The sequence below is a fragment of the Protopterus annectens genome, chromosome 2.part0 (assembly GCF_019279795.1).
Source record: "Protopterus annectens isolate FY-2018-M chromosome 2.part0, PAN1.0, whole genome shotgun sequence".
NCBI classification, from domain to species: domain Eukaryota; kingdom Metazoa; phylum Chordata; order Ceratodontiformes; family Protopteridae; genus Protopterus; species Protopterus annectens.
This window is the reverse complement of record NC_056728.1, coordinates 34,232,930-34,257,158: the sequence shown is the minus strand read 5'-3', so window position 1 is coordinate 34,257,158 and position 24,229 is coordinate 34,232,930. Positions and strand designations below refer to the sequence as shown.

The 24,229-nt window shown below is 39.6% G+C and overlaps 1 protein-coding gene across 1 annotated transcript in view; it reads left to right on the top strand.

Moving 5' to 3' along the window:
• Positions 1-24,229, top strand: part of UNC80 (unc-80 homolog, NALCN channel complex subunit) — a 5,631,640-nt gene that overhangs the window by 2,745,448 nt on the left and 2,861,963 nt on the right. The window contains exon 23 of the mRNA XM_044060513.1: positions 22,583-22,735. Coding sequence (XP_043916448.1) covers positions 22,583-22,735 — 153 coding nt within the window. The remainder of the gene's footprint in view (positions 1-22,582; positions 22,736-24,229) is intronic.

Sequence of the window (24,229 nt, the reverse complement as noted above, 5' to 3'; positions counted from 1 at the left end):
GTCCCAGTAGATGCTATGGTAGTGGCGGCAGCCACCAAGAAGGAACTTTCAGAGACATCTTCTTCTGTTCATCCATTGAACCAGGAGTCTCGCACAATGGACAGCTATGGAAAGCGCATTTTTTTCTTCAGTAACATTTGCTCTTAGATCACTGAATTATCTGACCCACTTTACTGTATTACAGAGAGATTTCCTGAAGGAGTTAGGAGATACTCTCCAAGGTTTAGCAACTGAAGGGGTGTCAGAGAAAGTTTCCTGTCAGCTCTCTACCTTAAATTCAGTGGTAAACTCCTCCATGTGACTGATTTCTTATGCAGCGGATGGAGTGAGTAGAGCAATGGGTTCAGGAATTTCCCTAAGGAGACATTCTTGGATGTGCTTGTGTGGCTTTGCAGAACCCTTTAAATCTTCTATTGTGAATACCCCATTTGATGGCTCATCACTGTTTGAGCCCATAGTCAAGGATGCACTAACCAGGTGTGAACAAGAAGGGAAGACTCTCTCTGCCGTAGGAGTCCATTTTTTCCCTACCTACCAGACCATATCCCAATAGTCAGAAAGGAAGTGGGAAAATGTGGTTTCAAAAATTCCAGAGAGTTTACAGGACACACGTGGTGAATCTTCCCACAGGGGCAGAGGGGGAAGTAGTAATGGAAGATGCCGACCAAGCGACAGAGGGGTCCCGCAGAATCAGAGCAACAGAGAATCTTTCTATGGTAAGCCCTTTCAGAGCTCCTGAGTGGAGGCCCACCTGTCCATCTCTGGAGGCAGTCGGGGGTCACTTATCTTTGCACCCAGAAGCCTGGCTACGAATAACAAAAGACAAGTGGGTACAAAGCATCATATCCAGAGGTTACTCCACACACTTTTCCTTCCCTGTCCCAAGTATTAAAAATAAAGTGATTGGCAGCATTAGAAATTCAAAAGTTGCTAGACAAAAGAGTCATCCGAATAGTCCCCGCAGACCAAATAGGATCCGGAACTTACTCAAGATTATTTTTTGTTCCAAAGAATCGGGACTGGAGACCAGTTCTGGATCTCAGCAACCTAAACAAATCTGTAGGAAAGTCCAAGTTCCGAATGGTAGCACTGCAGTCAGTACTCCCTTTTCTGGGGCAAGATGATTGGATGTGCTCGACAGACCTCCAGGATGTATACTACCACATAAGAATGGACAGGCGATCCAGGAGACACCTGTACTTTCTGCTGGGAGATGATCACTACGAATTTCAAGCTCTGCCCTTTGGCCTCACAACAGCCCCCAGAGTGTTCACCAGATGTATGGCAGTAGTTGTGGCTTACTTGAAGCACCTAGGCTTCTGGTGTTTCCATATTTAGATGATTGGCTCCTAACCACCACCATCGAACATCCACTAATAAAAGTGAGAAATGCCACCTTGCAGCTCTGCTCTCACCTGGGAATTACAATAAATGATAAGAAATCTGCCTTGCTGCCTTCTCAGCATGTCATTTTTATAGGAGCAGAATTGGACACAACAAGGATGATGGCCAAACTTCCTCCAGAAAGAGTACAAGTTGTATGACGTCAGGTTTTAAATTTTCTTAGAAAGAAAAAGCACATGCAAGGATAGTGCTAAAAGTTTGGGGACCATGGCAGCAGCAATAACTTTGATCCCATTAGCATGCCTGCAGATGAGAATTCTTCAGTGGCTATTGTCCATGCAGGAACTGCCTATGTCCCACAAAATATTGATAATGGAATCTTGCAAAAAAGACCTTCACTGGTGGCTTTACTCCACTCATGTTACGCTAGGTCGACCATTTGTACTTCCCAACCATTAGCCACAGTGACCACGGATGCTTCTCAGACAGGCTGGGCGGGGGGGCATTATCTGTGAAAGACAATCCAAGCCACTTGGCAGGATCACAAGGCCCATTTGCACATCAGTGTCCTAGAGATGAGAGCAGTGCTGCTGGCGTTGTAAGCATTCTAGGACTCTCCTCCACTGGGAACTATTGCAATACAGACAGACAACATGTCAGTTGTATGGTATATAAACAAACAAAGAGGAACCAGATCTTACCCACTTTTCGAGAGGCCCTGAGAGTATGTCAGTGGGTGACCTCCTCCCAATGCTTTCTGATAGCAATGCATTTCCTGGGGAAATCCAGCATGATAGCAGACAGACTCAGCAGGGCAATTCTGATGCCTCGCGACTGGTTGCTAAAATAGGAAGTAGGAGAAAAGATTTTCCGCAAATGGGGCCAGCCTTGCTGCGACCTTTTTGCCACATCCGTGAATGCCAAATGCAGCAGCTACTTTGCCCTTATCCCCCCTCCGAGGGAGTCACCAAGGGATGCACTTGTCCACGATTGGCTCTCAGGTCTCCTTTATGCCTTTCCTCCCTTCTGATTAATACCCAAAGTTCTGCAGAAAGCCAATTGCTTGAGAAAGGACTTGATACTCATTTCCCCATATTGGCTTCATCAAATCTGGTTCCCTTTCCTGTGGCCTCATCTTCGGGAGGAGCCTTGGATTCTGGACCCAGTTCCAGATCTTCTGATTCATGCACCAGGAACGCTCCATCCTTCCCTTTAGACTCTCAAATTGACAGCTTGGCTGCTCCGATTCCAACCATAGCCAGGTTTCCTAACCCCTCTTCATCAGTTAAACGCATCCTATTATCTTCTCGTAAGGCTTCAACGAGAAAGATATATAGAAGCAAATGGAAAAGATTCTCATTATGGGTTTCTCATAATCATATTGACCCATTTTCTGCCCCAGTGAATTCCATACTAGAATTCTTGGCAAAACTTTTCAATGAAGGTGCAGTCGCAGCTACCATTAGAGTTCATCTAGCAGCAATATCCAATTTCCATTTAGGTGAATCAGGCCTCAATATTATGTCTCACAGACTATGTAAAGCCTTCCTTAAAGTTGCCTTATTATTAAGACCACCTATCAAAGACTGTCTGGCACCATGGGATTTAAATTATGTCTTGTCTCATTTAATTTTTCCCCCACTCGAGCCAGCATCATCTTGTGAACTCAAATTCTTGACATGGAAAACTATTTTCTTGATAGCAATTACTTCTGCTAGAAAAGTGTCAAATCTGTAAGCCTTGACAATAAAGCCCCCCTACTTGCTGTTCCATAGAGACAGGGTCTCCTTATGAACAAATCTTTTCTTTTTGTCAAAAGTATGTTCAGAATTAAATTTGAAACAGTCCATAGAACTGCCAGTCTTTTATCCAAATTACGAGAATAAGGCAGAATACATGTTACACCAACTGGATGTACATAAACAATTGTGTTTCTGCTTAGACAGGAGTGAGGACTTCAGAAAAATCTGACCAACTGTTTATATCTTATTCATATTCGAAGAAAGGTCCCCAGTCTCCAAAGTGACACTTTCAAAATGGCTTTCAGATTGGATAACCTTTGTGTATAAATCTCAAAATGGAGATATCCCCAAAAGAGTTAAAGCCAGCACTACAAGAGCCATTGCAGCTTCTTCCGCATTTATGGCTAGACATTTATGCTGCAGCAACGTGGGCAAGACCACATACCTTTATCACTCATTACAAGGTCAATTTGGCCTTCAGGAACAGGGCCTCTTTTGGTTCCATGATTCTGGAGAATATTCTCCTTTAAGCCACCCAAGAAAGATGGTGCTACGGACTCTGTCCCATCCTGGTAAGAATGAAGGTGAAATAGGACAACAACACATAAATAAGTTATGTACTCACCATAACGTTCCATGTGTGTTGTCCATCTTCGCTTTCATTCTTACATCCCAGCCTCCTTCCCTCAGCCTTTTTACTCCTGGAAGACTGAGTTGGTGGAATTGGTGATCATTATTCTCTGACCTTCTTTATTGCTCTCTAAGGTATTAAACTGCCCTTATTTTGTATCCTCTTTATTATAACTGCAAACAAGATCTGGGAAGATTTCCTAGTGCATGCTGATATAGGGTTTAGCCATGAGCTAGTGGAAGACCTTGAGCTTGTATATAAGGCTGAGTCGGTTCTGTGGATCGGATCCGAACCCATCCTGGTAAGAATGAAGGCAAAGATGGACAACACACATGGAACGTTATGGTGAGTACATAACTTCTTTTTTTTGTACAGAGTGTACTGTACTGTATATGGGTTTTGCTGATGGCATGTGTGTTGGTACATGTGCATATGGAGGGGGCCAGAATATGATGGCAGGGTTAATGTGTATGGATATCCCCTGCAGCAATACTTGTCATAGGGAAGACAGTATCTGGGATGTAAGGGAGGGAGGCAGTCCACAGCTATATGTAGGTATGTTTTGTGGGGTAGCACATTCAGGAATCATATGGATACCAGTTGTCTCAAGCACACGCTCACAGGATACCACAGTAGTATAACACAGGCTAGGACATCCTGGATGTAGAGTGGGTGGCTGTTCTTTTTCAGTGGGCTGCCATCCCTGGCTAGGGTAAGTGAATGGATACATAATTACAACAGGGTATAGCTGTATGAGAATGTTGCAGGCCTGACTGATATTGAACTCTAATCCTGACCTGAGTAACTTACAGTTACAGGAGACATTCATCAGGGAGATATTCACTCGGTGTATGACATTGCTGATATGATTCTTACACCAGTAATGTACACCATGGTGTACCTCCTATGGGTCCTGTCCAGTGAAATTGCTGCTTCTGTATTGCTTTTAAGTGATGCAAGCTGCTCTAATGAGTCTACTGCTTTTTTTCCTTGATGTGCTTTTTGGCCACCAAAATGGAGATTGCTTGTAAGTATTGCTAATAAGTACTATTTTGTGGCTTATGTATGCTAATGAGGCTTGATTCCAAGCTTGACTATAAATTGCTGTTTCACAGAATCATACCAGTGAGATAAAACATAGATATATTCTGCTGCATGTCAGTAACATGCTGTGCCTGCCCACTTATACATGCAAGCTGTACATGTACACGTGTTGTGCATCTGTGAGGTGCTAGGGTGCATTATATGTGATTCAGGGTCTCATGTAGGGCATGAATCTTAGATTGCAGTCTTCTTTTTCTGTACATTTGTGAAGATGGCTGCCAATGTTGGTGTCCTGTGAAGAGCGCCTGCTTAGTGTGTAAAGGAGAGTAAAATTCTACTGTACAACCAGTTGTGGAACCAGCAAGTCCTTTCAGGAAGGTGAATGCCTGGTATGACCTAAGAAACCTATTGTCTAATTTGACCTGAATCCCATGAACCATAAATATTGTCATACTGGTACATGCACTGCCATCCCCTTGAAACTCTTCAGCATGGGAGAGGGAAGGATGTCCAGAATGGTATTTGTTTTGCCATGTTTGCTGTGTAGAGTACTGCCATGAATAAAAATATATGCTGTTTATGTTGTTTATTACAACCATCTTTGTAATTTCTGTTTTTTTTTTTTTTTTTTTTTTAACTTTGACAAAGGCCAGGATATTCCAGGTTTGCTTCTATGGTTGACTGGCTTTGTATTATATGTACTGTGGGCAACAGCTGCTGTGTTGTAGCACTGTGTTGAGTTGTAGCCCCTGTGTTTTGTGGGGCAGGACACACGCCTGTGCCCCTGGGTCATTGTGGGCACCATTTCATGTTCTTACTTCATTGCACATAGGCGTGTTGGTGTAGCTTTTTCTGTTTCAGTGCATCTGACAACATAACTGCAACCTAATATTGTTGCTTTCCTCCACCGTGTGAACCTATTTGTTCTTTCTTTGCACATGCCCATGCTACAGTACTTCTGTGTTGGGGTGTGGGAGTCATTTCAAACTTCTGTTTGCCTTTATTTCCCCCTACCCTGCTTTACCTTTCAGTGTTCCTGTTTTGTGTTTCTCTGCTTAACACACCCTTTATTTATTTATTTTTTTTGCTTTCCTGTACTTTCTGTACTTTCCTTTCCACTCCTTTTAATTAACCAATAAGGTGTCCAGCTTGCTCTTTAATACTTTTGATTTCCCTTATATTAACCACCCCAAAGAAGACAGTAGAGTGTCAAAGACAGTTCACTGTAACAGTAAATATGTTTGTTATAAAGCTCACTACTGCAGTAGCATTAACAACATGGATTTTATCCTGCCAGTGATATAACAGCCAGCCAGCTTCCAAAGCTTCAAAAAACCTTCCAGTTTCCCAAACCATCAGACAGCTTGAGCTGAGCTGACTAAATGACTAGTTTAGGCACCAAGCCCTTCAGAGCTTTACTGCTGCCAACGAGTATACTCCTCTCAGGCTTTCAAGGATCAGTAGTCGACTTGTGCTGTTCCTTTGCTGGAGAGATAAGTTCCCTTGTGGAAAAACCTTCCATTTTCTAAATATTGTTTTTAAAAATAAAAAAAGCAAAGACCCAGGAACAAGTACTCCCGTACGAAAAATAAATGATTAATGTGCAAATTGTACACAGGAGCATGCCAAGGCTGTATAAAGAGTTCCACATAAACAAATTGTCAATTAACAAATCCACGAGTTGGAAGCAGTTCAAAATTCCAAATATTTTAATAGATAAAAAAATGTACATATATATATATATATATATATATATATATATATATATATATATATATGGCAAGTGCTTTCACCCTCATGGGCTTCTTCAGACCAATACAAATATACTTTAAAATTCTGCATATATAGGAAATTCATAAGTGACATCATTTCCTGTAGGCAGCTAATTAACTATTTCTTTCATTTTATTCAATAAAAAATAATAATATTAAATTTATATGTATTAAAACTCAGTATAATAAAAATGTAGATAAGTAAATACAACTATATATAAATAGCTATATATATATATATATATATTGCTAGTTACTATAAAAATATATAAACTGTGTAATTAATTCATCTATACATTATATAAATTCATTTTCAAAAATCATTACTATAATAAACACATTTATAAAAACAACAATTCAATACATAAAAATGCATAGGAATAAGGATTTAAAATACTTTTAATTTCCTTCCTTTTAGCATAAGTCTCATGGGAACTTTGTCATTAAGACCTGGTTCCCTGTCAGCCCGTAACCTTATGGTCTATTTAACTTCACACTGTTCTGTATAATTTCTAACGTCACCACCCCTTAAGTTAGGTGTATTAACTTGCATGACCAGAAATTTAAACATGTGTCGGTCTGTTGTATCATTAACATGCTTAGACCGGGCATTCTTATTAGATTTGATACGAATGTTATAAAGATGCTCCCTTATTCTTTCTTTCAATCTCCTGTCAGTTTTTCTAACATAATATGCTGGTCATGACGTACACTTAGCTAAATAAACAACATGTATAGAATCACAGGTTGCTCTCACTTTAAAATCAAAACGTTGTAAACTAATGGGTTGTGTGAAGTGGACACTAGTGTCTATATAACTGCAAAAATTGCAATTATTACATGGTACCGTACAACAGTGAGTGGGCTGAGCTACAGAGGTGATAGTATCTAGGGGGTAACATAAAAGTCTATGTAAATTCATCCTATTCTTATAAGTAAACTGAGGTCTAACTCCTACTAAATCTCTAATGTGTGGGTCCACAGTGAGAATGTCCCAATATTTAAAAAATATGTCTCTAATATTATGAACGTCCTGTGTATAATAAATAACTATTTTAATTTCAATCGGATGTGAAGATACAAAACCAAGATTATCATTCTATATATGGGTTCTATCCATGAAATAGGGTGAAGCTCTCTCCTGTCTCAATACATCCACCCCCGCAAAATCTTGCAAAACTTCTCTCCAACTATAAGATCTATTCAGTAGCCTCTCCTGTAGGTCAAGTAATTCACCCTGAAATGCTTCGTCACTGGGATTAAGGCATGACATTCGCATAACTTGCCTTTAACTATATTCCTAAAAACGAAACTGGGGTGCATGCTATTCCTATGCAACAGTGCATTCCTGTAACAGGGTTTTCTATGGACACCTGTATTCAATAAACCATTGGTCAATCATTCTATATATACATCAAAAAAGATACCGAAGTCAAAGATTTATTTATAGTAAATTTAAGGTATGAGGTAAGCATATTAATCTCATTATAGAACTTATCTAGTTCCTTCTCATCACCTGTCCATACAAGGAAAAGGTCATCTGCAGTGCGGACATAAAAAATGACATGTTCCTTGAAACTAGCCAATTCAAACAAGTGATGTTGCTCCCAGTCTGCCATTACCAAGTTGGTGTAGCTATTGGCACAAGAAGTGCCCATAGCTACGCCATCTTTCTGTATGTAAATCACGCCATGGTTAGAACATACTCCCAGGCATCTACATATACATTCAATACCTTCAAAGTTAGGGATAACTGTAAACAAGAACTAACGTTTGTTAGAATTTGACATGGAACCTGAATAGGTTCCATGATTGTATTTCTGGCTGTGAGAATCCACTCATGGCTTATGAGGTGACGTGTAATGAAACAGCGGAACCGTTAACGGAAGGTGAGCTGAATGGCTTATCGGATCTACTGGATCGTTTAGAAGCTGATTTTTTGAAGATGAAATGACTACATGTTCAGCGACAGCATTTTGAGGTCTGTTTGAGTAGGAAGATCATACCGAGGAGTTTAAGGATTCTAAAGACAGAATAAGGGACCCCTACCTAGGAAACCGAGCACTTATATCCCCAATTTGCACCCACTGGTGGATGCTTTCTCAAAACTTGTTGAGGAAGAGTTACATAGTCATCACAATATAAACAAGAATTGGCATTAAATAAACTTAGGAGTGACACCACTATTGTTATTAGGCCTGCAGACAAAGAAGGGCCAGTAGTTGTGATGGACAGAGAGAGGTATTATACTAGTATGCATGATATGTTAAGTGATCAACAATTCTACTCCTTTATTCATGCTAAAGAAGTAGAGAATTGTGTCTTAAATATTTCAAGGTTATTATTAAATCTTTCCCTTAGCAATATGATTGATGCAGATCAATATACATTTTTACAAGTTGAACATCTTCTCATACCCACGATACAAGGTCTACCAAAAGTTCATAAGGACCCTGTAACTCCCCCCATGAGACCTATAGTGGCCAGTCGAGGCTGGGTAACAGAACCATTATCATTATATTTAGAACATTGTTTGAGACCGATAGTGAATAGTTATAAGTATATCTTAAAAGATACTAAACAATCTTTGTTAATGTTGTATGAGAGAATGGCTACATTATCCTCGGATTTATCTTACTGGCTTGTAACATTGGACGTTCAGTCCTTGTTTACAGTTATCCCTAACTTTGAAGGTATTGAATGTATATGTAGATGCCTGGGAGTATGTTCTAACCATTCTTTGCTCCAAACTGATGTTTTGTGCCTGCTGTTAGAGATTGTTCTTAAAAATAACATTTTTGTTTTTGATGGCGTGATTTACATACAGAAAGATGGCGTAGCTATGGGCACTTCTTGTGCCAATAGCTACACCAACTTGGTAATGGCAGACTGGGAGCAACATCACTTGTTTGAACTGGCTAGTTTCAAGGAACATGTCATTTTTTATGTCCGCATTGCAGATGACCTTTTCCTTGTATGAACAGGTGATGAGAAGGAACTAGATAAGTTCTATAATGAGATTAATATGCTTACCTCATACCTTATATTTACTATAAATAAATCTTTGACTTCAGTATCTTTTTTGATGTATATATAGAAAGATTGACCAATGGTTTATTGAATACAGGTGTCCATAGAAAACCCTGTTATAGGAATGCATTGTTACATAGGAATAGCATGCACCCCAGTTTCGTTTTTAGGAATATAGTTAAAGGGCAGGCTATGCGAGCGTCTCACCTTAATCCCAGTGATGAAGCATTTCAGGGTGAATTACTTGACCTACAGGAGAGGCTATTGAATAGATCTTATAGTTTGAGATAAGTTTTGCAAGGTTTTGAGGAGGTGGATGTATTGAGACAGGAGAGAACTTCACCCTATTTCATGGCTAGAACCCATATGCAGAATGATAATCTTGGTTTTGTATCTTCACGTCCAATGGGAACTAAAATAGTTCTTTATTATACACAGGACGTTCATAATATCAGAGATATATTTTTTAAATATTAGGACATTCTCACTGTGGACCCACACATTAGAAATTTAGTAGGAGTTAGACCCCAGTTTACTTATAAGAATAGGATGAATTTACATAGGCTTTTATGTTACGCCCTAGATACTATCACCTCTATAGCTCAGCCAACACACTGTTGTACGGTACCATGTAATAATTACAATTTTTGCAGTTATATAGACACTAGTGCCCACTTCACACACCCCATTAGTTTACAGCGTTTCGATTTTAAAGTGAGAGCAACCTGTGATTCTATACACGTTATTTATTTAGCTAAGTGTATGTTATGTCCAGCATATTATGTTGGAAAACCTGACAGGAGATTGAAAGAAAGAATAAGGGAACATCTTTATCACATTCATATCAAATCTAATAAGAATGCCCGGTCTAAGCATGTTAATGATACAACAGACCGGCACGTTTAAATTTCTGGTCATGCAAGTTAAAACACCTAGCTTAAGCGGTGGTGACGTTAGAAATTATACAGAACAGTGTGAAGTTAAATAGACCATAAGGTTACGGGCTGACAGGGAACCAGGTCTTAATGACAAAGTTCCCATGAGACTTATGCTAAAAAGAAGGAAATTAAAAGTCTTTTAAGTCCTTATTCCTATGCATTTTTATGTATTGAATTGTTTTTATAAATGTGTTTATTATAGTAATGATTTTTAAAAATTAATTTATATAATGTATAGATGAATCCATTACACTGTTTATATATTTTTATAGTAACTAGCAATATATATATATATATATATATATATATATATATATATATATATATATATATAGCTATTTATATGGATTTATATATAGTTGTATTTATTTATCTACATTTTTATTATATTGAGTTTTAATACATATAAATTTAATATTATTATTTTTTATTGAATAAAATGAATGAAATAGTTAATTAGCTGCCTACAGGAAATGATGTCACTGATGAATTTCCTATATATGCAGAATTTTAAAGTATATTTGTATTGGTCTGAAGAAGCCCATGAGGGTGAAAGTGCTTGCCACATATATATACATTTTTTATCTATTAAAATATTTGGAATTTTGAACTGCTTCCAACTCGTGGATTTATTAACTGACAATTTGTTTATGTGGAACTCTTTATACAGCCTTGGCGTGCTCCTGTGTACTATTTGCACATAAATATTGTTTGTGTTTTATCACTTTCATCTGCAGAAAAGGTACTGTAAAGGTAGGAGTTCTGTTTTAATGAACTATTATGAGACTGTATTGTACTTTTAAACAGAAGTGTTCTTTCTTCTTGCCTTTTAAAAGTAGTGTAAATTACTTGAAAATTATTTTTCTGTGAGGAAACAGTATTTATTTTTCTTTTAGGGGGCTGGCAAAGTGGTTAAAAGTTTTTTTTACTTTGTTTTTCTGTAAAAAAAAAAAAAAAAAAAAGACTTTTAAAGACTCATCCTGCCCCACAGTCAGTCCTTCTTCCAGCCACAATAGGAAGAAAGTTAAGCAAACAGCTTTTGCCATGCTAACAGTTTGCCTCAGCCGCAGGTGGGTGACTCTGCTTTGGCCATTTGTTATCCCTCAGACCACTCATCTTTTAGTCTGGATCCCATTGGTGTAGACCTGAAGCTATCCACAACCTCTGTGGCTGTTGGGGTCCCCTCAATGGGCAAAGAAGAGCCACTCTTGTCAATTCTGAGAAAGGGAACAGGTAAGGTTTCACTACTGTGTCAGAATGCTATAGGATCATAGGAAGTTACTAGGCTAATGGCCCTGGGGCCATTACAAACGTAGCCAAGAGTTTATCCCTAGAAAAGAAACCTTAGTCAGCACTTGTCGCCCCTGTCAGTGAGGGACAAAGGTAGAACTCCTGGGACAAATTTGTGGTTTCCCATCTACTCATCATGGTTGTGCTTGAAGAGGATCAGCGAGGTACTCTGTTTGACATGTTTGGGAAGTCTATTTTAGAGACTAGGCAACTTCCGAGAGACAAACCTGTCTCTCCAGTAGGGTTTGTTGATGTTGCATATTAGATTTAGGCCTTCCAAGTTTTCGAGTGGGTAATGTACGAGGAGTTAGACTTACGGATATGGAGCCTCTCTAGTAGGGCAGGGTCTGATATTGCCTTGTAGGCGAGGCACATATCATCTATGAGCAATCTGTACGATGGCAAGTGGAGTGACAGTGATTTGAGCCTGTCCACATAGGACAGGTGTTGGAGGCCATGGATTCTCCTTGTGATGCATTTTTGTGGCCTTTAAAGTGTGTACAGCTGTTTGGAGAAGTACATACCAAACGGGGCGTTCTACTCAATTATAGGCCTAATGAGTGAGGAGTACAGAGAGGTAATAACCTCCTTTTTTTCTGGATGCAATCCCTTTACTTATGAGATGAACCATGTAAAAGGCTTTCCTGACCACTGCCGCTACAGGATGGTTGAATGTGAGATTGTTGTCAACCTGAGTACCCAGGTCTGTCACAACAGTTTGTGTGCTTGGGGGGGGGCGTGTTTTTGCAGAGTGGTATGATAATACATTTTTTTGCATTTAACTTAAGGCCATGACTTTGGCAGCAGTCATTTGTTGCTGTCAGACCCTCCTGCGGTATGTTAACATCATTTCTGTGTCAGAATGCTGTACCCATCCCTGGAGAAACTGCTGCTGCCATTAGTAACACAGCTGGCTCCATTATTCCTGTCAAAAAGAAACAGAAAACTAAGCGTGTGTCTACTCCTCCTCAAATTCCTTAGACAGGAGTAGTTTACTGGGTCTGGCTCATGGTTTAATTCAAGCTATTCAGGGATGCCTCTTTTCCTGAAGACAGTCAAGATTCTGAATATGAACAGGAAGATGTAGAGACTTGTACAGGGTTTTCCTCTTCAGATTTCTGATTCAGACTAAGAGTAGAGCTCAATTTCTGATTCTTTATGTGGATGTTTCTCTTTGACACTTTTGCTAGAATATACCATTGTTTTCAGTGGGAGAACACTGAGGTTAGAAAATACTATGAGTTGTTACAGAAATAATTTCCAGAGCCGACATCCATTCTTCCTGATGTCCTTCTGTTCATATGCTGTTGTATCCAAAGGATGTACCTGCTCATACAGGAGAAGGGAACTCTCACGCACCCCCTAATATCTACTTTACACTGCGGGTGATAGGCCGTTGATTCCCTTCAGACACCTTTACACCAAGAACGTGCTTCAGGTTCTGCCGGAGACCAAAAAATCCACTACCAGAAAATCCTATCTATCCAAGTGGAAAAGGTTTTCTGTTTGGTGTCTAAATCAAAATATCCAGCCATTCACTGTAGAACCTCCAATGGTTTTGTCTTATCTGTGTGAACTGATGAACTCTGGCTTGTCATACTCTTCAGTTAAAGCACATCTGTCTGCCATCTCATCATGCCTACCTCTCGCCCTGCCCTCTAGCTTCCAGACTGAAAAGCTAGCTGCTACTGCGAAGATATGTGCTTTGGTCCGCTGCATTCAGCATATGTCGGCCATAAATGGGCATCGGCAATAAACCGGATGTTAACACGCACCTACCTCAGAACTGAATGCCGCCGGAAACCAGCAACTATGAAGTATTATGGAGTGGGTACTCTGGAGTCTGGCAATGGTCAGGGGGAAGGCAGGGTGGGAAACTGTACAGCTGCATATAGAAGAGAAGGACATCTAAAGTTATGGTAAGATTTTACACAACTATGCTATGTCCTTCTATTCATATGCTGTTGTATCTATAACATGAGGGAGAGTGTAAAAGCTCATGCTATTAGGAATTGGGTGGAGGAACAGAGGCATTTTCCATAAAGCCTTGTAGAATGGCCCTGGCAAATCCTGCTCTGGACCTGGAAATAATGTCCAACTTATAGTGTTTGGTGAAAATGTGGACAGATGACCATGTAGCTGCTTCTAAAATGGCAGCTGTAGCCAAACCCTTAAAGAAAGCACCAGAGGAGGACACAGCCCCAGTGGAGTGTGCCTTCACTGGGAAGGGAAGCCTTTTGCCATGAACTGTGTAACAAAAGGAAATAGTTTGAGATCCAGGAGGAAATGGTTTGCTTGGAAATAGGGTGTTCCAGGTCTCTTGGGTGGTAGGAGACAAAGAGCCTGTCAGATTTATGTATGGATTTGGTCTTATCCAAATAGTATCTGAGTTGTCTATGTACATCCAAGGAGTGAAGGATCCTTTCAACAAAGGTTTGAGACAAAGGGAAGAAGGTAGGATGATTGATGGCCTGATTCAAGGAAATTTCATTAACTACTTTTGGCATGAAGGATGGGTTAGTGCGTAAGCAAACCCTGTCCTTGTGAAAAACTGTGAAAGGTGGAGAGATCATGAGGACTTGCAGTTCAGAGACACTTATGGCTGAAGTAATGGACAAGAAGAAGATAGTTTTCCATGTGCAGTGTTAGAGAGAGCAGCCCTTGGCCGGCTCAAAGAGCAGTAAGGTCATCTTTTCCAGTACAAAATTAAGATCCCAAGGGGGGCAGTGGGCTTCCTATGAGGTTTAATGTGTAGTATCCCCTTTAAAAAGAGCTTAACTTCCAGTCTGGAAGCTGGGGGGGGGGGTGAGAGGTAGGCATACTGAAATGGCAGATAGATGTGCTTTAATTGAAGAGTATGACAAGCCAAAGTTCATCAGTTCACACAGGTAAGACAAACCCACTAGAGGTTCTACAGTCAGTGGTTAGATATTTTGATTTAGACACCAAACAGAAAGCCTTTCCCACTTGGATAGATAGGATTTTCTGGTAATGGGTTTTCTGGCCTCCTGCAGAACCTGAAGCACATCCTCGGTGTAAAGGAGTCTGAAGGGAATCAATGCCCTATCACCCACAATGTAAGGTTCAGGGTGAATATTTGGGGGAGTATGAGAGTTCCCTTCTCTTCTGTGAGCAGGTACATCTGGTGGCTACACAGCATGTAGAAGAGAAGAACATCTAAAGTTATGGTAAGCTTTTACACAACTATACTTTGTCTACTTTAAAGGATGTGTGTGTTATTGCCTGTAATTTTCCTGATAGTTAGCCAGCTTTGCCTTAAAAGGTAGATAGGATGTATAAAGTTCCTCAGTCTTTTAAGTTTATATACATTATTCCCAAACCAGATCCAACAGCTATAGCTTTAGTTGATCCCACTGTTGCTAAACACTTAATTTCTGACAAGGATGGGAAAATTGTTGATAAGTATGGGGAAAATAGTGTATACTTCTGCAGCTTTGATTTTCAGAATTTTGAATTGTTAGGCTCATATGTTAATTTGTTCTGACTAATTGTGAAAGTATGAGGGATGTTTTATCTGCAGTTTCTTCTTGTGAGGAAAAATCTGCTTTAAATAATTTAGTTTATACTATTGCACAGGTCACTACTCATTTAGAGTGTATGACTATGTTGATTCTTTTTCTAGGTCTATGGCCACTGGTATGGTTTTGAGCAGGTTTACTTGGCTGCAGTATCAGAATCTCCCAGATGATGATAAAAATGAGATTTTAAATTCTGCTTTGGATAGACATTTAGTTTTTGGCCCGTCTGCTGCAGAGGCGATCAAAAATGTGTGATGAAAGGAGTAAGCTGATCCAGGGAAATCTCTTAAGATTTTTCAGGTCCCCCTTTTCCAAATTTTCAATTTTTAATCCAATTTTGGCAAAAAGCAGTATTAAGAGTCTCAAGAAAATACAGTTAAACAGGCGTTTAAGAAGAAATGGCAAGGGGATAACAAAAAAGAAGCCTTGTCTTCTCAAAACCAAGGACAGTCCAAGAAGTCTGAATGATTATTCAAGACCTTGTGACCCACTTCTTCCCTGGCCCCTTTTTTTCTACCAGAAAGGTTTTCTCCTTGACAACAGATATTTTCAGACAGATGTGGTCTGAAGATCATTCATCAAGGTTTCAAATGGCAGTGAGAGTAAGTTCCTCCTTTTCAGGGCATCATTCGTCATCCTCCAGATCAGAATCTTGTCTTCACTGGATCTTCATCACATGCTGTCCCAATGAGTGACATAACCAGTTCCTCCTTTACAAGTAGGATGGGTTTTTATTCAAGGATGTTTTTAGCGCTAAAGAAAGAAAATGCTTGGAATACTTCTGGATCTTTTTTTCCTGAACTCATCTGTGATACTACCCAAATTCAAAATGATGTCACTTCATGACCTATTACCCCTTCTTCCTCTTTCAAGTTTCCTGGTAATACTAGACTTAAAAGATACTTCACATCACATCCCTATTCATCCTGGTTTCAGATGTTTTTTAAGAGTTATGTACCTGGATCACATTATCAGTTCTCTGCCTTACCCTTTGGACTGTCTGCTGCACAAAGAGTGTTCAAAAAATGCCTTGCTCCAGTTACAGCTCATTGCAATCTACAGAGTAATGACATTTTTCCGTATTTTAATGACTTGCTTATCTTTACAGAGTCTTTTTTTAAAGTGTCAGGAATCTATCTCTTGGGTGAGAGATCTCTTACACAAGCTGGGATTCTAACAGAACATTCAAAAGTATTTCTTCACTTCCTGACATAGGATTGTGTTCCTGTGTTATCAACTAGACACCTCAGGTCAAACAGCTTTTCTTCCACAGGTAAATGATAGTTCTATATCTAAATCATTTTCCAAGGTTTTCCACTCAAACTTCAGTCACTGCAAGGGAATACCTTAGGATTTTGAGTCTCATGGCTTCTATGATTCTCATGATACCCCTGGCAAGACTCCACATGAGAAAGATACAGTGGTATCTGAAATTTCTTTGGTCACAGCACCAATATTCTGCCTTTTCAAATCTTAGTGCTAGGGTTTGTCAAAGAGAAATCATTTGGTGCAGACAACAGATATCCTTAAAACCAGTTCTCCCTTTGTGTTCCAAAGCAGTCAGTCACCATAGATACTGCAGACTTTGCTTGGGGAGCAGGTTCAGGAGGGATAAAAATACATTGTGTGTGGATCACCAAAGACAGACACAAGCACATAAATATCAGAGATGCATGCTCTAATCATGGCAGTCAACTCTCTGAATCATCTTTGGTCTCCTTGATCACCTCAAGTTGTTACAGACAATACCACAGCCATGTGGTACAGCAGCAAGCAAAGGAGAACCAGGTTGTACCCCATTTGCAGACTAACCATGTTAGCTTGGAGTATAGCTTCACAACAGAATCTCACTCTTCAAGCATCCCACATTTGTCAGAGCAAAATTGTGTTGCAGACTAGCTGGTCAGGACCAGGGAAGACCCACAGGAATGGAAACTAGATCAATGAGTCTTCAAAGATTTGCTCCATCTGATGGGAGTTCCTAAAGCAGACCTCTTTGCCTCCTTTCTAAGCAGTCATCTGGCAAGATTCTGTTCTAGGACTTCATGCAAGACAGCCTGTAAGACAGATGCATTTTCTTTTCCTTCAATAGGAATGTTCCTGTATGCTATCCACCCTTTCCACTAATATCCAGGATACTTCTGAAGATTCAGAAGTAATCCTTCAAGATCATTGTGGTGACTCCCTTCTGGCCCAGGCAACTGTGGTTCTCCCTTCTTTTGGAAATAGCTTGGGGCAATTACCACAAGTTTCCTCACAGACTGGATCTACTCTCACAAGAACAGGAATGTTTGATATACCCTGACAATAGGCACCTTTGTTAATTTGTCAGTCATTTCAACATATATGTTCATGGATTTCAGTGCAGTCTTATGCCAAAATGTTTTTGAAAGAGGTTTTACGCAAGAGACTTCGCAGTAAACTGGTAGCCCTTTCTTTATATCTTAATTTTGTGTCACAGAAGCTAACACTTGTTCCATTTGGACCAGGTAACCTGGATGACTTAAGGTTCTTAACATGATAAACAGTTTTGCTGATTGGTCTGACCTCTGCTAGAAAAATATCTGAGTTGCAAGCTCTCATGGTTAGTTAACCCTTTGTCATTTTTGGTAGGACAGAGATTCTTTGAGAACTAATCCTTCTTTTAAATCTAAAGTGGTATCCCAGTTTACTTTAAGTAAGACTGTCCATCTCCTCATTTTCTTTTGTGACTCCATACCTTGGATGTCCAAAGACAACTTAGCTACTAACCTGACAGAACTAAATATTTCAGATCTTCCAGTAAGTTGTTAATTTATTTCCAAATGGTTGCCTAAGACTATTATATTTTGTTAAACTCACCATAACAATACTGTTTTAGGCAGGGACAAGACTCACTCTGCTAGGGCCTTGGCTTAATTTATGGCTTTTTGGAAAGGGTTGGCTGGATTCTGAAAGCTAATACTTGGTCCTCAAAGCAATATAAGCTTGATTCCTTCTCTGTGTCTAGGTCAGGCTTTTCTAGGACCATTCTCCAGGGGCCCTAGACTCATTTCATTCACCTTCCAAATGTAGTAAGTTAGGCTAATCTACCCATATAGCTAAGACTACTGCAGCAGTGATCAATATGGTGAACATAATACAGTTGTTATTAACCATAATCATAGATGTTTGAATGATCACTGCTGCTGCTGCAGTTGCCCCTATATCCCTCCATTCCCCTTGTTTTTTGGTATGTTTTTTGTTTATGTCAGGGTGTATATATTTTGTTTTGTTCCTAGCATTTTCATTTCAGGACTCAGACTCCCTCTATCTTTTGGCAGGAAAGCTCTGAAGGGCTTGCCGCCCATACTTGTATTATAGTCAGCTGGGCTCAAGCTGGCTGACATTTTGGGCATGTGAAAGGTGACGTGAAGCTTTGGAAGCTGGCCAGCTCTTATATCCTTGGCAAGATATGACCCCCATATAGCTAAGGCTACTGCAGCAGTGATCATATGAACACCTACTTTTGAAGTAGGTTTACTTAAACAACTGTACATTTCCTTGTTTTCCTCCTTCCTTTGAAAGCTGTACACTTTCCTACTGCACTGATCTATATTCTAAAACTGTTTTGTATTTTATGCTATTTCCATTTGGTCACACTTTTAATATTAGTACATTTATTTTAGTAGTTTTTTTAAACTGTAAGATTGCTATCAGACCTGTTACACAGTTCTTATTAGAAAGCTGTGTATTTTTTGTATGTTTATTTACTGCAAGTCCCAGTTAGTAATGAAATTGGGCTACAGAAAAAACACTTCAATGTGAGAATTATGGGTTTTGAGCTGATGAGAGCCAACACCAATGTGTGATATATAAGGAAGTTTACCTCTGCCAGTGTTTTTCAAGGCATGAAATGTATGGTGGCCTTCACAGTAACAACAGCCACAATCTACATGAAATACAGAATGCCAAAGGTGAGTAAACCCACTGATATTGTGCTATAGTGTTACAGTGACATTTCCTCAAAAATCTAGTTCTCTGGTATGTATCTTTACTTCTGCTTTTTAACAGTTTGATTCAGATGTGTGGACCTTTTACTGATTTATGAATTTAAACTAAAAAAAGTGCTCTGCTGCCTAAAAACCAATGTAGTTTGCTTTTGTTATAGACAAAAAAAATAGCCTGTTTATGTTGTTACTGGATTTTGCTTTTTATTATTGTATACAGAACATCAGACTGATTGTACTTTGAGCCAACCCATTAACTCAATAATTTAAGTTGATGCTCCCTGTGCTTCCACTATGACTGGACAAAAGCAAATGCACCAAGGATCAGAATCCCTGAACTGTATTCTCAGTAAAAATCCTGCTGAAAAACACTTTTGCAGGGGGGCAAGTCCACCTGCACAATCACTTCTGGCACAACTTGCCAACAGTGACTTCCTATGGAGGAACTCCATTGACAAGCTGATCCTCAGGCAACTGAAGTTCAAGTGTTTGTCTTCATCCACCAATAGAATAATGGCTACCAGCTTGATATTGTAATACTTTGCATTTTATTTAAAGGGCCCTGCATATTGCTATTTTATCTGACATTATTAGCACTTTAGTTTGTTACTGTACAGAACATGGACGAGAAGGCTTTCCAAGCCAAAGTATCTCACCCTTTTAACAGAAATAGTTATCAACAAATTATCACTTTTTTATTTGCTTAAGTGGTGACAAAATCATTTGAGATATAGCCAACATGAAATTTATTTAGAAAGCCGCGGTGGTGCAGCGGTAGCGTTGTCGCCTCACAACAAGAGGTACTCCTGTTCGATTCTCGGCTGGAGCGTCTTCTGTGTGGAGTCTGCATGTCCTCCCCATGGTCGAGTGGCATTCAGAAGACATGCATGAATGGGCGTGCCTTCGTTGGGCATCGGGCTGGCACCTCAGCACCGTAAAAATCTACTGCCAATCATTAGCAGACCGGAGTTCCGCTGTGGCAACCTCTAACCAGGAAAAGCCGAAAGAAGATCATCATCATCAACATGAAATTTATTTGCAGCAGTACAGCTTCTTATTGAAATGTTGGCACTCGAAATGCCAAGTGTCAACAAGCTTTTTAAAAAAACAAACTAAGGAAGAAGTGCAAATGTTGACCACTGCTATTCTCCTTTAAACTTATTTTACAGGGAGTCAACCCCCCTACAACCTCCAGAACGTATATATACCAACTCCAAGATCACCATATCTCGGAGAAAGTGAAATATCCCAAGAAATCGCCATCTTAGACATAGTATATATAAGTCCGTTTTTTCAGCTGTTCAGTTTCGATGATTCGGGACTCACTGTAACTGGTCCTGACATTACAAATGGCTACCCTGTAATATGCATGAATTGCTTCATATCAAGTTATGTAATTCATTAGTTCATGAAAATTCACATTGCGCATTTGTTTCAGCTTTCAGTCTCCAGCTTAGATTTTTTAAGTATATATTCCTGTTACTTGGTCTATTGTGTGCTTGTGCAAAAATCACTTTATACTTTTCCTTTTTTGTAATGACCATTATATGTAAATTCATTGTATTTCAGTGATTGCAATATTCAGCCATTAATTGTTTGTAAAAGTTTGTGTACACTGTTACCTGGAAACTGTCCTATATAATTTTTAAAAGCACTTACCTGTTTCCCCACATCACATTGCATTAATCATTATATAATATCGATACAAATAAAGGTCTTTGTCGCTGTGCAGTCATTTTAGCCCCTTTTCTGTTGATATTATTCACTGTACAACTTCTTAGTCTGCTGTCTTGGTCAGTGCATGTTTTTCTTCTAGCCTGTTTACCACAAAGTATTTTCCACCTTTGAGTCCATTTTTGCTGCACTGAGCCTCTTATGTGTGATTTGAAGTCATGTCCAATTTGGTTGAGTATTTATCCAACATAATATTTCACTGTATGTTACTGTTTCTCTACTACTAGAGTATCCAGATGGTAAATGCATACACTCGTTAAGTATACCTGTAGCAGCAGCATGGTATTTGTAGTTAACTGTTTTTAATTGTAAGTTAATAATCAGAAATTATTTATTATGGACATTGGGAGCCCATGTTGCTCTAGTGCCAGTAGACTGTGTTTTGTCTAGAGATTGGCAACCTGTGATCTGGGACCTTAGAGAGTTGAGTTGATAGAGATGCTGAAATAGCTGGTTAATGGCATTTGTTTTGCAAACTTAAGCATTTACTGGTAGTTACTTCAATTTGACATAAAACTGGCTGATTTGAATAAACTGGTCTGAGGATGGAGGATGATTTTTACAGTCTTAAATAATATGTGAATTGAAGTAGCTAATTAAGATTAAAAATTAGAATTAGTCTCCAAAATATATGTAGCATAATTATAGAAAATGCATGCCTAAATGTTAGGCTGTTTGTGAAATATTCCTTTTTGAGATCTGTCAGGCTTGGTTCTGAGAACTGGGCTTCTTCAGCTTACAGAAGTTTTTAGACAGAAATTACACTGTGTTTTAGGAAGATTCACTGACAGTATTTGCCATAGCAGAAGCATCTTTTGCAGAAGCAGAAATGGAATGAAGTATTTTCAGTGAGGGGAAAGAGGAGATGAAGTGATATGATCATTAGTGAGAATGTGTGATTAGTCAATTATTATTATGAAGCACAGAACTGGTTGCACAAAAGGGCTTCTGTCATCAAGATTTTTTTTTATAGCAGCATCTCATACTGCTTAAGATACGTTTGAGCACTGATCTGAAGTCATCATCTGCTTAATGACATAAAGCACAGTGTAGGAATTGTGCACTCCTGTAGAGAGAGAGATGGTTTGTGTGTGTGTGTGTGTGTGTGTGTGTGTGTGTGTGTGTGTGTGTGTGTGTGTGTGTGTGTCTGCCTATCTGTTTCGCATTGTTGAGGACAAATGACATAAGCAGTTCTGATAGTGTTTACAGTGGCACTAGGATCTGACTCTTGATGAGATAGTCGTGACTGATTCCTAGCTGTCTGCTGGAGCAGAATAGGTGATTGCTGAAGAAGGATCTTGCATTTCTACGTCTGTGAGGTGATAGAACTGATGGAGCAAATGGTAACTCAGAGCTATTGGTATTGTTGCCACATTTGAAATAACTGCATGATTGACTATAGAAATTCATATCTGTAGAGTGGCCATGCCATCTTGGGTGTTTGCTTATGCTGCTGATTGTGATCAGATATTTTCTAGTTTTAGTAAAAGATGAGGAGATGCAAGGTATGTAATATCCCACTGTTTCATTCTTTCATTGATCCACCTCAGGCAATTGGTACTCGACTAAATGAGTTGTGCCATGCTGACAGTGAAAGCCCTGCCAATTTACTGGGTCTTATCTATGATGAGGAGACCAAGCGGCGTCTACGAAAAGAAGATGAAGAAGAAGACTTCTTGGATGACAGTAAGAGCAGTTTGTTTGTACATGAATTATTCTCTAGTGCTCTTATCCATGTTTTTAAAGAGTTGTTTTTAGTTGTTAGTATTTTGAAAATAATAAGACAAAATTAGATCGGTAGTTGCTCAGATGACGCTGTCTGAAACAGGTAATGAATAAGTTAGCTCACATGGAATTACTAGTAAGCATATCAAATTATATTATCTTATACACAGAAAACTAAAGTGTTTTCTTCTGATTGTCTTTTTTTCACCTTCTTGTACCTTTTGGTAGTTCTGCTGTACCATAGCTGGCACTTATCTCTTCTTCAGTAATTTTTCTACCCTTTAGAGGGTATTCTTTCTACCATTGCTGGTAGTCTGCTTAATTTAAAAAAACATCTTTACTTATTCTTCTGCCCTTTGTTTCCCTTTGCAAGGACTACTGTTTTTGTTCAGAAAAGACCAAAAACCCAACAGGCTTTAAAAAGTGCACTTCCTTTTAACATAGAATTACCAATTCTGATACCCACAGGGAATGCGTCTACTGCCTTGGAGTGTCACACCTCAATGCTGACTGCACCATTTGGGCTGCCTTTATTTCTAGGGCATTTAGTGATAGACATAATAAATCAGTGCTTAAGGGGATGCTGACACCTTCTTCCTGTTTTTCAGGGTCTCAAACCCTGGGTAAATCTGTAAAATTCTCTTTGGGGGTGAAAGAGTCTCATAAAAGATCCCCCACCTGTTCTCCAAAGGTTACTACATTAATCTCATCCTTTTCAGAGCCCTCTCAAAAAATTCAAAAAGCTTTGGATCCTAAGAACAAGCATTCCAATCCCACAACCTCGGATCCAGCTGTTTCTAAGTCTCCCCAAACCCACTCACCTGGGTTCACCATTGAATCAGTATCTCCTTGGATCCATTTTTCTTTTCTCCAAGGGAAGCCAGGAAGAGAGAAAGAGTCTAGGCCCCAATAACCACCTCCTCCATTAGGTCCTCCAGACGTCTGTCAGAGGCCAACATGGATAGGATGATGAGGAAATTCCAAAGATCTCAGATTCAGATGGGAGTTATTCCGGCTCCATCCCCCATTGGATCAGTGAGCCTCCTGTCCAGTTCTCATGTAGTGATTTCTCCTTCACTGATCTGTTCCAAGGTTTTAAAGCCCAGAGATCCAAAAGCCTCAGGAGTGTCAGCATTGGATACGAAGACGACTAGGTCTTCGACTCTGATGGCTTCCCTGACTAGTTCCATTTCAGTTCTATTGGATCAGGATAAGTCGCAGAGCTGAAATGTCTGCACCAGATTTGGGGGGACTGGGTTCCACTCCATTGTTATTGGAGTCATCATCCTTGCCTCTTCAAGGTTGGGCATTGGATAGCTCGGGTCCACCTCCTTCCTCAAGACTTGGTAGCTTTAGAGATTGCAGCTCTGGTGCAGCTAGCCATGGCTTCTCCTGTTCCATCTGCCTTCAAGGTAGTGGAGAGAGCTTTCTCTCCACTGTGAGATTTGACTACTCACTCATCCTTGGATCCT